This window comes from Squalius cephalus (genome assembly GCF_949319135.1).
Source record: "Squalius cephalus genome assembly, chromosome: 22".
Classification (NCBI taxonomy): Eukaryota; Metazoa; Chordata; class Actinopteri; order Cypriniformes; family Leuciscidae; genus Squalius; species Squalius cephalus.
In genome coordinates, this window is record NC_137143.1 from 9909366 (window position 1) to 9922420 (window position 13055).

The 13055-nt window shown below is 36.9% G+C and overlaps 2 protein-coding genes across 2 annotated transcripts in view; one reads left to right on the forward strand and one right to left on the reverse strand.

Annotated features, from left to right (window-relative positions):
- The window catches only part of ctbs (chitobiase, di-N-acetyl), a 45817-nt gene extending 41722 nt beyond the window's left edge, over positions 1-4095 (forward strand). The window contains exons 6-7 of the mRNA XM_079856799.1: positions 3483-3644; positions 3837-4095. Of these exons, the coding sequence (XP_079712925.1) occupies positions 3483-3644; positions 3837-4052 (378 nt within the window). The 3' untranslated portion in view covers positions 4053-4095. The remainder of the gene's footprint in view (positions 1-3482; positions 3645-3836) is intronic.
- Positions 3787-13055, reverse strand: part of spata1 (spermatogenesis associated 1) — a 9345-nt gene continuing 76 nt past the window's right edge. Inside the window, exons 1-10 of the mRNA XM_079856798.1 lie at positions 12854-13055; positions 12499-12552; positions 12103-12409; positions 10723-10858; positions 10536-10590; positions 10133-10226; positions 9930-10055; positions 6414-6598; positions 4968-5066; positions 3787-4891 (exon numbers count right to left, since the gene is read on the reverse strand). The exon at positions 12854-13055 is cut by the window's right edge and continues 76 nt beyond it. Of these exons, the coding sequence (XP_079712924.1) occupies positions 4820-4891; positions 4968-5066; positions 6414-6598; positions 9930-10055; positions 10133-10226; positions 10536-10590; positions 10723-10858; positions 12103-12409; positions 12499-12552; positions 12854-13039 (1314 nt within the window). The 5' untranslated portion in view covers positions 13040-13055 and the 3' untranslated portion in view covers positions 3787-4819. The remainder of the gene's footprint in view (positions 4892-4967; positions 5067-6413; positions 6599-9929; positions 10056-10132; positions 10227-10535; positions 10591-10722; positions 10859-12102; positions 12410-12498; positions 12553-12853) is intronic.

Consider the following 13055-nt stretch of genomic DNA (forward strand, 5'->3'; position numbering starts at 1 on the left):
CTCCACTCCATTTATTATCCTAAATTAGATGCAACTGTTTGAGGTCGTTAGCTGCATAAAGACACCTGTCCACCCCATACAATCAGTAAGAATCCAACTACTAACATGGCCAAGACCAAAGAGCTGTCCAAAGACACTAGAGACAAAATTGTACACCTCCACAAGGCTGGAAAGGGCTACGGGGAAATTGCCAAGCAGCTTGGTGAAAAAAGGTCCACTGTTGGAGCAATCATTAGAAAATGGAAGAAGCTAAACATGACTGTCAATCTCCCTCGGACTGGGGCTCCATGCAAGATCTCACCTCGTGGGGTCTCAATGATCCTAAGAAAGGTGAGAAATCAGCCCAGAACTACACGGGAGGAGCTGGTCAATGACCTGAAAAGAGCTGGGACCACCGTTTCCAAGGTTACTGTTGGTAATACACTAAGACGTCATGGTTTGAAATCATGCATGGCACGGAAGGTTCCCCTGCTTAAACCAGCACATGTCAAGGCCCGTCTTAAGTTTGCCAATGACCATTTGGATGATCCAGAGGAGTCATGGGAGAAAGTCATGTGGTCAGATGAGACCAAAATAGAACTTTTTGGTCATAATTCCATTAAACGTGTTTGGAGGAAGAAGAATGATGAGTACCATCCCAAGAACACCATCCCTACTGTGAAGCATGGAGGTGGTAGCATCATGCTTTGGGGGTGTTTTTCTGCACATGGGACAGGGCGACTGCACTGTATTAAGGAGAGGATGACCGGGGCCATGTATTGCGAGATTTTGGGGAACAACCTCCTTCCCTCAGTTAGAGCATTGAAGATGGGTCGAGGCTGGGTCTTCCAACATGACAATGACCCGAAGCACACAGCCAGGATAACCAAGGAGTGGCTCTGTAAGAAGCATATCAAGGTTCTGGCGTGGCCTAGCTAGTCTCCAGACCTAAACCCAATAGAGAATCTTTGGAGGGAGCTCAAACTCCATGTTTCTCAGTGACAGCCCAGAAACCTGACTGATCTAGAGAAGATCTGTGTGGAGGAGTGGGCCAAAATCCCTCCTGCAGTGTGTGCAAACCTGGTGAAAAACTACAGGAAACGTTTGACCTCTGTAATTGCAAACAAAGGCTACTGTACCAAATATTAACATTGATTTTCTCAGGTGTTCAAATACTTATTTGCAGCTGTATCATACAAATAAATAGTTAAAAAATCATACATTGTGATTTCTGGATTTTTTTTTTTTTTAGATTATGTCTCTCACAGTGGACATGCACCTACGATGACAATTTCAGACCCCTCCATGATTTCTAAGTGGGAGAACTTGCAAAATAGCAGGGTGTTGTGATGGATTTGAATTAATTAGGGCTGTCAGTTAAACGCGTTATTAGCGGCGTTAACGCAAACCCATTTTAACGGCGTCAATTTTTCTATCGCGCGATTAACGCCTAGCAAACTTTGTGGTTTTTTTTTTTTTTTTGACATGCTTTTGCAACAACTAGTAACGTTAGTACAACACCACCGGATCTAGCTAGACCGGAAACAAAACAACAGGCACGCCGCACACACTTGTTTGGGCTTGCGAGCCGGCCAAAGAGTGGACGAGAAGCCGCGTCTATGGACAACTTGTATCGCACATCGGACGCGTACTTTCTCAGTTTATTGCCAGCAATAAAAGGTGTGTGTACACTCATAGAGAATAATGTGTTCGAATTTTAAATACGAGGCGCTGCGCTTCGCTTCTCGTCCAGTGTGCGACCCCCTTTAACATTATGTTTTGAGTGGATGAATGATGAGCGCGAGACGCCGAAATGGATGCCAATAAGATTCTGAATGGAAAGTTTAATTTTAAAAAAGTGGCCAAAATGTTTCAGTTGACAAGACCAAAGTGATCTGTGTGTTTTGTCATTGTGAACTGAGCTATCATTGCAGCACGTCCAGTCTGAAATAGCCTACTACTTGATGGCCAAGCACACTGATTCGCTGATGCGAATTCTCCACCCCCTCGTCAATATTAGGACCTCGTCAGTATTTCTTTCACCCTTTTATTGATGGACAGTGTTACATTGTGTGAGAGATTATTTGCTCCAAGTGAGAATGTTAGTGTGAAATTGAACACTACAGTATGCCAATGTTGATTTCAAAAAGAAACATTTGCTCAAAGCAAGCCGATCCACTTTTCCATGTTGATAAGAGCATTAAAATGAGAAAAAATAATGGGACAAAAAGAAATCAAGAGACATTTAGAATAGATAAAAATAAGCGATTAATTGCGATTAATCGCGAGTTAACTATGACATTAATGCGATTAATCGCGATTAAATATTTTAATCGTTTGACAGCACTAGAATTAATCAACTTTAATTAATCAACTAACATTTGTTTTTCTTGCAGGAATAACATTCATATGCTTTTAATGTGTCAAAACTCTTTGGGGAAAAACTTGTGACTGACTGTATATGTATAAATACAGAAAGGGGAACTGAAACTAGACATGACTAGTTCGCAAAAACCTTGTGATAAGTAATCAGAGTTTGCTTATGCCAGTGACAGAGGGAAAAGGTTGGGCTTTTGAACCAATTGAACCAATCATATTGAAGGTGACATGTTAGTCTTATTTGTTTTCTTGATTCTATAAAAACTGTTGTATATGTGTTTTTCGGTGGGATTCTCAATGGAATTTGTCTGAGATCCTCCGGCCTTGCTTCTTGGGAGAGATTCCCTGAGAACTGCTCGGGAAGATCTCCTGGCCGTGATTAAAGCATTTGAAGGACATTTGCAGGTCTGTTTGTCGATTTATTCCTGCGCAGGAAGCTAGTTTAGGAAGCTAGTTTAGGAAGCTAGTTTAGGGAAGCAAGTTAGTTAGAAAACTCGGCCAGTTGTCGACTGAAGACGCAAGAGCTAGAGTATTAAGGTATTGGTGTCGAGAGCAGACGCCAGAGAGTTAAGGTATTGGTGTCGAGAGCAGACGCCAGAGAGTTTAAGGTATTGGTGTCGATTTGTAGACGCCAGAGATATTAAGATCAGTTGGGTGTCGAGTGCAGACGCCCCAGATAGTTAGGTTTAGAAAAATATCCACGACAGTGTTCAAATACTTATTTTCCTCACTGTGTATATATATATATATATATATATATATATATATATATATATATATATATATATAATATAATATATATATATATATATATATATATATATATATATATATATAATATATAGATGTGTATATATATATATATATATATATATATATATATATATATATATATATATATATATATATATATAGATGTGTGTGTATATATATATATATATAGATATAGATATAGATATATAGATATATATAGACAGATAGATAGATAGATAGATAGATAGAAATTGTTATAGAAAAGTTATTACAACAATAATTTAATGTTATGTAGATTAGACAATAGAACAGAGAAGTCATAATTGTTTTAACTAATATTCAGTTTGACACTCTCTTTGTTATTCTAACAGGATGGAATATGTACAATTCCAAAAGTGCCATTCAGAGGGGCTCCATGTAGTGATGCATCTGGGAAACAAATTCCCTACAGCATCATGATGAAACAGATCAACAGCTCAATATCAGGAAGACTGTGGGATGAGAACCAGCAAGCTCCATATTATAATTATAAGGTACAGTATTAATTCTAAAAGTTTTATCACAATATTTACTACAGTATAAATTACACCTTTTCAAACATAATGCAATTTCAGTGAAAAATGTTTATTCATCTTTATGCAAGGGATATTGAGTTTATATGAGTCAATGTATTTTAGACAGACATGTTTTATTTTCCCTAAAATGCATACGATTTTTATTTACAGGACACAGAAGGCAAGGTCCATCAGGTGTGGTATGATGACCCAGAAAGTATTGCTCTAAAAGCTGCCTATGTGTCTCAACATGGTCTGAAAGGAATCGGAATGTGGAACGGAAATCTCCTGGACTACAGCAGTGATCCAATCGCCCAGCAACAGACTGTGGACATGTGGAATGCCCTAATACCCAAAGTACACAGGGAGTCTGCTGTTGTCTTATAGGATTTGTTGTATCATAAACCGAATAAATAACACATTCCTTGTCAGCATGCCTACTAAAACTTTGTTTAATTGAATTTTAAATTTCATCGACACATTTATTACATGTAATCATTTGCATGAACATAATTTCCCAAACGTAATACTGCAAATGGTCCTAAATCAGCATAACATCAAGCACTATGTTTGCTTTTCCTGACAGCTCAATTCTCTGAGACTTTTTTTTTTGTGTGGTAATTTTTTACAAATTATGAAAATAATGATTTGTGTAGTTAATATGTTAAAGGTGAAGTATGCAATTTTTTGGATGTTAAAACCCATTTTAACATGCAATTAATTATAATTATACTCATACTTATAAGTCAGTCATTCAAAGGTTGTTTTCCCCAAAATGTATAAACACTGTGATGCTTTCAAACCATTGCTCTACATCCTAGGCTTAACCATCTCAGAGGACAGAGGAAGTGTTCGAGAAACTCATTATTTTTCAGAAACTCATTAAGTTCATTTGGTGTCATGAATGGTGCAGAAGTTACATAATTCATTTTTAAACAGCCAGACTAAACCCAGGAAGCAGATATAGCATTTACACATTACTCAAACTGCAAAACAATATCTGTCAAATCTCTTAAATACTATCTTTTGTGCTTTATGTAAATGTTAAAAGTCTTTTATACATAATTTCATTATTTCAGTGAAGGTTGAATCACAACAAATCTAATTTCCAAGAAATCTAATGTTAAGCACATATATGTGTATTCTGTGTTTCTTTAAAGCTGAGCTCTCTTTTGCATCAGTTCTGCTCTCAGGGCCGGTAGTTCTGTGGCAGCTTGCTTTCTTAACTAGACAAATAAAGAAAAATAAATAAAGTGCTGAAACTAACAATAGAATTAACCAGGACATGTCTCTTTAGTATACCTTGATCTCTGTAGCTAGTTTCATTTTAGCATCATCCACTTGTTTCCTCAGATTATCAATTTCACTGCACTCCGTCATAATCTGGATTATCAGATCATTCTGTAAATACAAAGCACAATGGTTTTGCTTTAATTGATCAAAATAGTAACCCTCTATGGGACTAATTATGAAATCACAGCAGCTAAAAAAAAAAATATATATATATATATTTATATTTATATATATATAATATATATATATATATACACACACATACAATTAATCTACATTTGACCTTTGACCTTTTTTTTAGGATGCTGTCATCTATAACTGACATTGTCCGGGTAAAATGTTTTTGCAAATTGTCTGAAACATCACAAACATTCAAATGCATTTTCACTATCTGAAAAGTAGTGAAAAAGTCTTAGTGTTCCAAAAAACATTAAATAGCTTTATTAACATTCCATTTCATCTTGTGCTACTATATTTCATTTGGAACTCACATGTGAACATGTGAAAAACTTGACAAATTTAAATGCAATTTCACTGCCTGGAAAGTAGTGAAACAGTGTTTCAAAACACATTAAAAAATCTTTAACATTGTTTCTTTCTTGGAATTTTAAATCAATTATTATAGCGCAAATGAAAATCAACAAGACTCTTCTTTTTCAGTGTAGCCCACACGTAACTCGATTTTGACCTGTAGTAAGGATCACATCTTCCAAACTGGCATAGGATAATGTACCAAAATCCCTTTGGGCTTCCACAATAATCTATGATTTACTGTATATTCTTCATCTCTGCCATCACTCTCACTGCTTCTATCCTGCTTGATCTTCAACTCTTTCCTTTCTTACTACGACGACCATATTTTCTGATGCACTGCCATCACTATCATCAATACTTTCTGGAAAAGGTACAGCTTTTTCTCTCTGTCTTCTATAAAACTTACTAACATCAACCTAAAACAAAGGCAAAAAGGCTATTATACTGCCTGCCAGTAATGAACAACTATTCCAGCTACACAGAAAATATTTATCCCATAAAAGTACTTTTTTACAAAATGTGCATTAAAAAATTTCCAACACTTTAAAATCACATTTGGATGTAACATTTAAACAAAAACAACAAAAAAGGATATGTATTTCCAATAAAAAGAACTCACAATGGAGCCTTGACAGCATGTCACCTTCACTTCCTTGTTGCCAAAAATGTCAAGCACATGGCACAAATATTTTTTATTTTATTGGCTGAAGGGGATGTCATATGATAATACTAAAATGTAATTTCATTGGTGGAATATTACTGTATTTTAAATGCAATTTATTTTCTCTGCATCATTTATAAATGACGATACACCATCGAGGGTTAAAATAAGAAAGAAATTGACAATTTATTCCCTGTTGAGGAGTTTTACAAATAAAGAATAATTTAGTCAATATAAGAGTAAGAAAATGTTTAATCTACCTTCAACTTTGTGCTTGATTGTTTCTTTGCTTGCATTTGTCGTTTTGCACCATCTCTGGCTTGGAGTTGTTGTAGCATTTTACTGTAGAAGGTGTGAAGTTCCACTTGTAGACTCTTTAGCGTGTCCTCCAGAAGTGTTGTTGCCTTCTTAGTGTCAAAATATTGCCTCTTCCACCTGTCACGTGCTTTAGAGGCAAACAAAAAAGAATCATTTATACACCCTAACCTAACTTAACACCCACTTCACAAACATGAAATCTGACAGATTTAAGAGAGACTACAATTCTAAAATACCTTCTATGAAGACAGAAAGATCATTGAATATATAACACATTTTGGTTACACTTTTTTTTTGATGGTTCCCTTTAGATATTTTGTTTACTATAAGAAAATTTCCACCTATATGCTAACTAACTCTCAGAGTATTAGTTGAGTATTAGTAGACTGTCTGTTTAAAATCGGCTAATATTTTATTTTGACGGTCCCCCAACATTCTACTGACTATAATGAAAGTTAGTTGACATGTAGGTGGAATGTTTCTTTTAGTCAACAGAATTGTCTAAAGGGGACCATCAAAATAAAGTGTTACCCATATTTTTTATAACATACAGTATATTCTATTCATATAACTTCAGCAATAAAATTTAACAGTAAACCTTCCAGTTACACATTATTCGTTAGTCCACTTTAGACATTTAGTACAAGGAACTTTGCAACTACATGTCAAGTAACTCATTAGTATTATTAGACTGTTAGGTTAGGGCTAGAGAAAAATAAAGTTGACATGTACTTGCAAAGTTACTTATAGTTAGTAGAATGTCTGTTCGGGGGACCAATACAATTATTTGTTAGCAGACAGTCAACTAATACTCTGACCGGTAGTGGACATGAAGTTGCAAAGTTACTTCTAGTTAGTAGAATGTTTAAAGTGGACTATCAAAATAAAGTGTTATTGACTGTCCAGCTCTCAGACTCAAAGTTTTAGTTGTTATAGATTATATTCCTTGCATAATTTTGACACGTGCAATTATAATGCCACAAAATTCCCAAATCTATTGCTGCTCAAAAGCCTTCTAGTGATGATCATGACAATGTAACCAAGATACAATTTCCCCCACCTTCATGATGGATATGGAAGAGTGGTTCCCTTTCGATACGGTTCACTCGCATTGTGTCAGATTTTATCTGATGCTTGTGGGGAAAACCCCTCTTTTCTCAGTATCCTGAAGCCTGATTGGTTCACGTCAGACAAATGGCATTTCAGCCTGCCAGAAAGGGCGGGGTTCACTTCCTATATTAGTCACACAGAAACGCCGTTGGTCAGAATCTTTCTCCTCCAGTGCGAATCAGTCTTGGCACCCTCGGCCGGAGTTATGAGACCTGCATGCATGGCCCCTCGATGGGAGCTGTCAGGCTTGTTTGAATGTTTATTTGTATGCTTTTCCTCACTCAATCCCCATGTATGCGGATGAGTGTGACATTAATTCATTGTATTAAACCCGGGGAAAATACGCAATCTCTCGTCTCTTATGCATCTTTTCCTCCGACACCACATATTGTTTTTCTATCTGGGTAACAACAACTCAACTTTGTGTTATAACCTTCGGTCAGTCTTGCTTAAGACTGTTCTCCAGGCCCTCCTTGCTTTGAGGTCCTCCTTTTGAGCCACTCAAGTCAGCTGACCTTTGGTCACTCTCACTTAAGACTGCCCTCCTACTGGCTTTAGCATCAGTCAAGCGAGTTGGAGATCTGCAGGCCCTATCTGTGGAACCTTCCTGCCTTGGGTTCGGTCCTAATTACAGTAAAGTGGTCCTTAGGCCGAGGAAAGGTTATGTGCCAAAAGTGCTTACTACCCCATTTATAATGCAGGTGATAGTGCTGTTGGCTCTTCCGTTGCAGAAAACGAACAGGCACCTCATAAACTCTATCCCTTAAGGGCCCTCAGAGTGTATAATGAGTGCTCTGGCCAGTTTCAGCAATCAGAGCAGCTATTTGTCAGCATCGGGGGCCGCACTAAAGGGCAGCTGGTTTCAAAGCAAAGACTTAACAGATGGATTGTGGATGCGATATCACAGACTTACAAGTCTGTGGACTTGTTTTGCCCCTTAGGAGTGAGGCCCAACTCCACAAGAAGTATGGTCTCTTCTTGGGTGTGGTCCAGCAGAGGCTATATCGCAGATATCTGTGCGGCGGCTGGCTGGTCCTCACTGTCTACTTTCATCAGATTTTACAACCTTTACAACCTGAACAACCTTCAAACATGAGTGTTATCAGTCTGAAATATTTATTTATTATGTAGCAGGCTCCGACTGTGGTCTGAGCCTCTCTTTATAAGCTGATCGCTTTATAAGCTCTAAACTGTCGGCTCGCAGAGCGACTTCCGTTCTGCGCTTGTAGCAAGGCACTATTGTATTAAGTTCCCCATAAGTGCGAATGAACCGTATCGAAAGGGAATGTTATCCCTGGTTAACATTCCCTATCCCTATCCCTGGTTCCCTGAGATAGCGGGAATGAGCATTGCGCAAGTTGCTGTGCTACTACGCTGCCCAGCAAGTCATGCTAGACGCTCATCCGTCGAAAGATTCTGACAGATGGTGTTTCTGTGTGACTAATATAGGCAGTCAACCCCCCATTTCTGGCTGGCTGAAATGCCATTTGTCTTTGCAGTTGTACAGACTTATACAGTACTTACAGACGTGAAGCAATCAGGCTTTAGGATTTTGAGAAAACAGGAGTTTTCCTCAAGGCTGCCCATTGTTCACAACAATATTTAAAGCACCCCCACCATCGCATCGATTCATCTCCTCCTTCCGTGGTCAACCTCTCAGAATCATAGAAGACCTTTTTAATTATTATTGTTAGAGTACATGACTGAAATCCATGGTAGAGAAGCAAGAGAGAAACCAAGAAAGACACAATCAAAGGTTGTCATCATGCTTTTCCAGGTGCTGAGGCCAAACAAGTTTCACAAGATTAAAAAGATCAAAAAGGTCTGCACTCTAAAAATATACAAACATTTCATAAGAACTTTACAGTAACAGACAAGAACATTAATGGTAGTACGATAGTTTGGAGATGTTTTAAAACAATCCCAGGACAATGTGTAACTATTTTATGCTTGGCGAATCTCATTTGTACCACACTGACAGTTAGTTTTAGTGATGGGGTTAAAGGTGTACCTTCACGCTTTTTTTTCTAAAAATCTCATGTCTTGTTACGCATCTCCGAGTACAAATTCATATGAAATCGCCACCTCATAAAAGTTAAATTTTCTCATGAGATCAGATTGGATGTTTTGCTGCATTAGGACCTGGATGCCTTTTCATCTTTGAAAGAACTATGAATTTAGGGATGAGAGAATTATGAATGTGTCAGAGAATTATCTGGAGAATATTAGCAATTTGTCTGTGAACCGAAGCTAAGCAGAAAGACAATGACAACGTTAAAGATACAGTTCTTGAACATTTCATATGATAGTTGAGAAGTGTACTTGTGTAATTGTAGAGGGCATTATACCTTGGTTCCTTCGATGTCTGTTAAAAGCTAAAAGCTCTCTGCCCTTTTTCAAAAGTTCTTGCCTTGTTTGTTCAAGCCCCTTCCTTTGCTCTTTGAGTAGTTTGATTTCCTTTATCAGCTCATTGTCTGAAAGCATAACATTTTTGAAGACGGTATTCAAGAACAAGAATGACACCATTTGTTAGTAACTGCTCATGTCATACTAGTGGTGGTTTGTTGTGTATAAAATTCCATGGAATAGACAGACAGTGCAGAACTACTCTCTGGGAGTGGAGAGGTTGGTTTACTCATAAGAACCTGTGAAAACACATAAAATCCACACTGAAAGCTTCTTACAACAATGTCCAGAACACACTGTTCAACCGCCAGCTGCGTGAGGAATTTTACTCAGCCAATAAACCTCATGGTGTCTTAATGAGGGAATGTTACTTCCTGTTTTGTCTAGAAGACCTCTACTAAACCTTCAGAAACTCTCTACAGGAATAGGGGTCTGTGTGAAATTCTGAAACTACAACACTGCATTCTGTACAAAACTTGAATGACTTGAACGATACTCTATTGGTTTTATCAAATGTAATATGAGAAAAAATAAAGATCATCTCTTACCACATCATCTGTTTTTTCTTCACTTGATTTCAGTGTCAGAGACCTATTCAATTTCCTAAATGTATAACATAGGGTAAAGGCAACTAAATATTCGATTATAGAGCTAATCCTTTTAATATTTATTACCAATAAATAGTTAACTATTAAACGTATTTAACAATGACAGAAGCCAAAAGAATCAGGTTACCTTGCCAGTCCATGAGAATCCACAATTGGCTCTGGAGCTCCAGAGTTCCTGTTGTTTCTTTTAAAAAAATGTTTCTTTTGTGCAGTTGTATCCATTTCTACTTGAAAAAAGCCACCCTGTTTAGCAAGATGTCTGTCTGCATTAAACAGAAATGAATAACCTGACATAAGTACCCAATAATGTTTAAGTAAAATATTGTGTACATTATATAAAATGTTTTGTCACAATCTTATCGCAATTTATAACTATTTTCTGTTTTGATTAATTGTTGGCTAATTCATATGAATTTGTACAATCTCATTTGTACGTTTTCGTACAATCTGCTTATGCCCCATGTGACGGGTATATGTAGGGTTCATAATCATAAGAATCATAACGATTTTTACGACTCACATCACACAAAATCACCACCTCGTTACATAGTTTAGTTTTCACGTGAGATCAGGTTGGTTTAGTCAGGAAACTTGCACTGCACATGAATGAACATTAAGAAAATTATTTTTATTAAATTATTATTATTCTCCCTTACTGGACACACCAGTTCAGCTCAGGCCATAGAGTAACTACTACAATAACTACTAGCTAGTTTGTAACTAACTATTTTTTTCGGCAGCACCATTTGTTCTTAAGGCAGACCGTAGCAAGTAAAGTAAAATAAAGGTCTCCGTAATGTAATGCGTTGTCACATTATATGACATCTACATCTGTTATGCTCATCTTTGGTAGCTCCTTTAAAGGCATATTTAGTGAAACAGCTTTATTATTGATGCAATTCAATCAATCTGCTATTTTATTCAAACAGTTAACTCCTGTATGCGACTTCCGTAAATATTTAGTTATAAATAGAGTTGCGTTTCAAGTTTTATGGTGCAATCCAAAAATATTTATATATTTTACAAAATGGAACTAAAAACTAATTTTTTTTTTTTTTTATGCATTTTTGCAGTTCATTTATATGGCAATGGCGTTTTGGGGGCCTGAAAACACGAAGTGTGGGTTTCAAAGTGCAAGTTTTTTTTTTTTTTTTTTAACAACAATACCTTTATCATCTCTGTGGAAACTACAAAAATGCAAATTTGTGATAACTGTGATGTCATGCACGTGTATTATGTGTTCAGTCTATAGGCGCATAGTGTTTCTTTACCATTACAAATACTGTATTAAGCATGCTAGGCCAGTAGTCATTTTTGTGGATGCGTGTGAACGGGGACCATTTTGACGATGTTTTTAACTTTTCAAAAATGCAAAGGAAAAACTCTTCCGTTTTTAGTACATCGTTGCCATGTAAACACCCTTATTGTTCCTTAAAAAATGAGGCTTGTAACTTAGTAGTTAATTATCAAGAGTGCACCTGTGCTTATATTCTTAGTGTTTTCATACCGGGGTGTTTGTTTACAGGTTCCATCTGATCTTGTGATCTTGTTAGATGAGGAGTGTCAGTGGATTCTGCATCGTCATCATTCTCGTTCTCCTCTGCATCCTGCATTAGGACAGATTGCTGAGGTCCTTTATTGATTGAGGGGAATTTAATAGGCTCTTTTATCATGCCAGGTGCACATGTTGGTCTTGGCAAATCATGACTGTAATGGTCACTGTTGCTTATTAAAGTATCAGAGGTCAGAGAGCTGGAGTAAAGGCCACTGTCATTCTCTACCACAGGTAAAAGGTAGAGCTCAGGAAAAGGAGCCTAATGGGGTCATGGAAAGAAGACAGAAATCATGCATAAATCGGCTGATTACCACATATAAAACTAAACTTTATACCACAAGTACTTACAAATGGTGGAGTAAATGATTTTACTGTCAGTTCTCCCTCTTGTCTGAATTTAACCTGAGATCAAATTACAGGAGTTGTGACAGTTTATTTTAACTTTATTCTGCTTCACAATGGAAACTATACATCTGTCTACATAGCATATTCACATTTTGCAATTGTTGATTGTTTGTCTGTATTGAGAGTGAAGTATTTTCATTTTGTCCTGTGTCCTATGTACTCAAACTTTTAACCACCATCATCATCACCATTACACTTTGTGCTTAATGTGGTGTACTGTAAATAACTCCAACATGCTTACAGTAATTTAAGCTTACTTTCATCTAAATAAAAAAATACAGAAATGATAGCTACTCACCAGTGCCAAACTTCTGCCAACAGATTTTAAAAAAACATATCTCTCTGTGATCCTGTCCAGCCCAAGAAATAATCCAAGATCAGATCTAAGATCAGACAGACTCATATCTAAATCCACTCTGAAACAAAAAGCACTGAGATCAGACAGACTTACAATATGTATAAACTGAGTAGGGGAGATCAGCATGGGGTTAGAATTATTA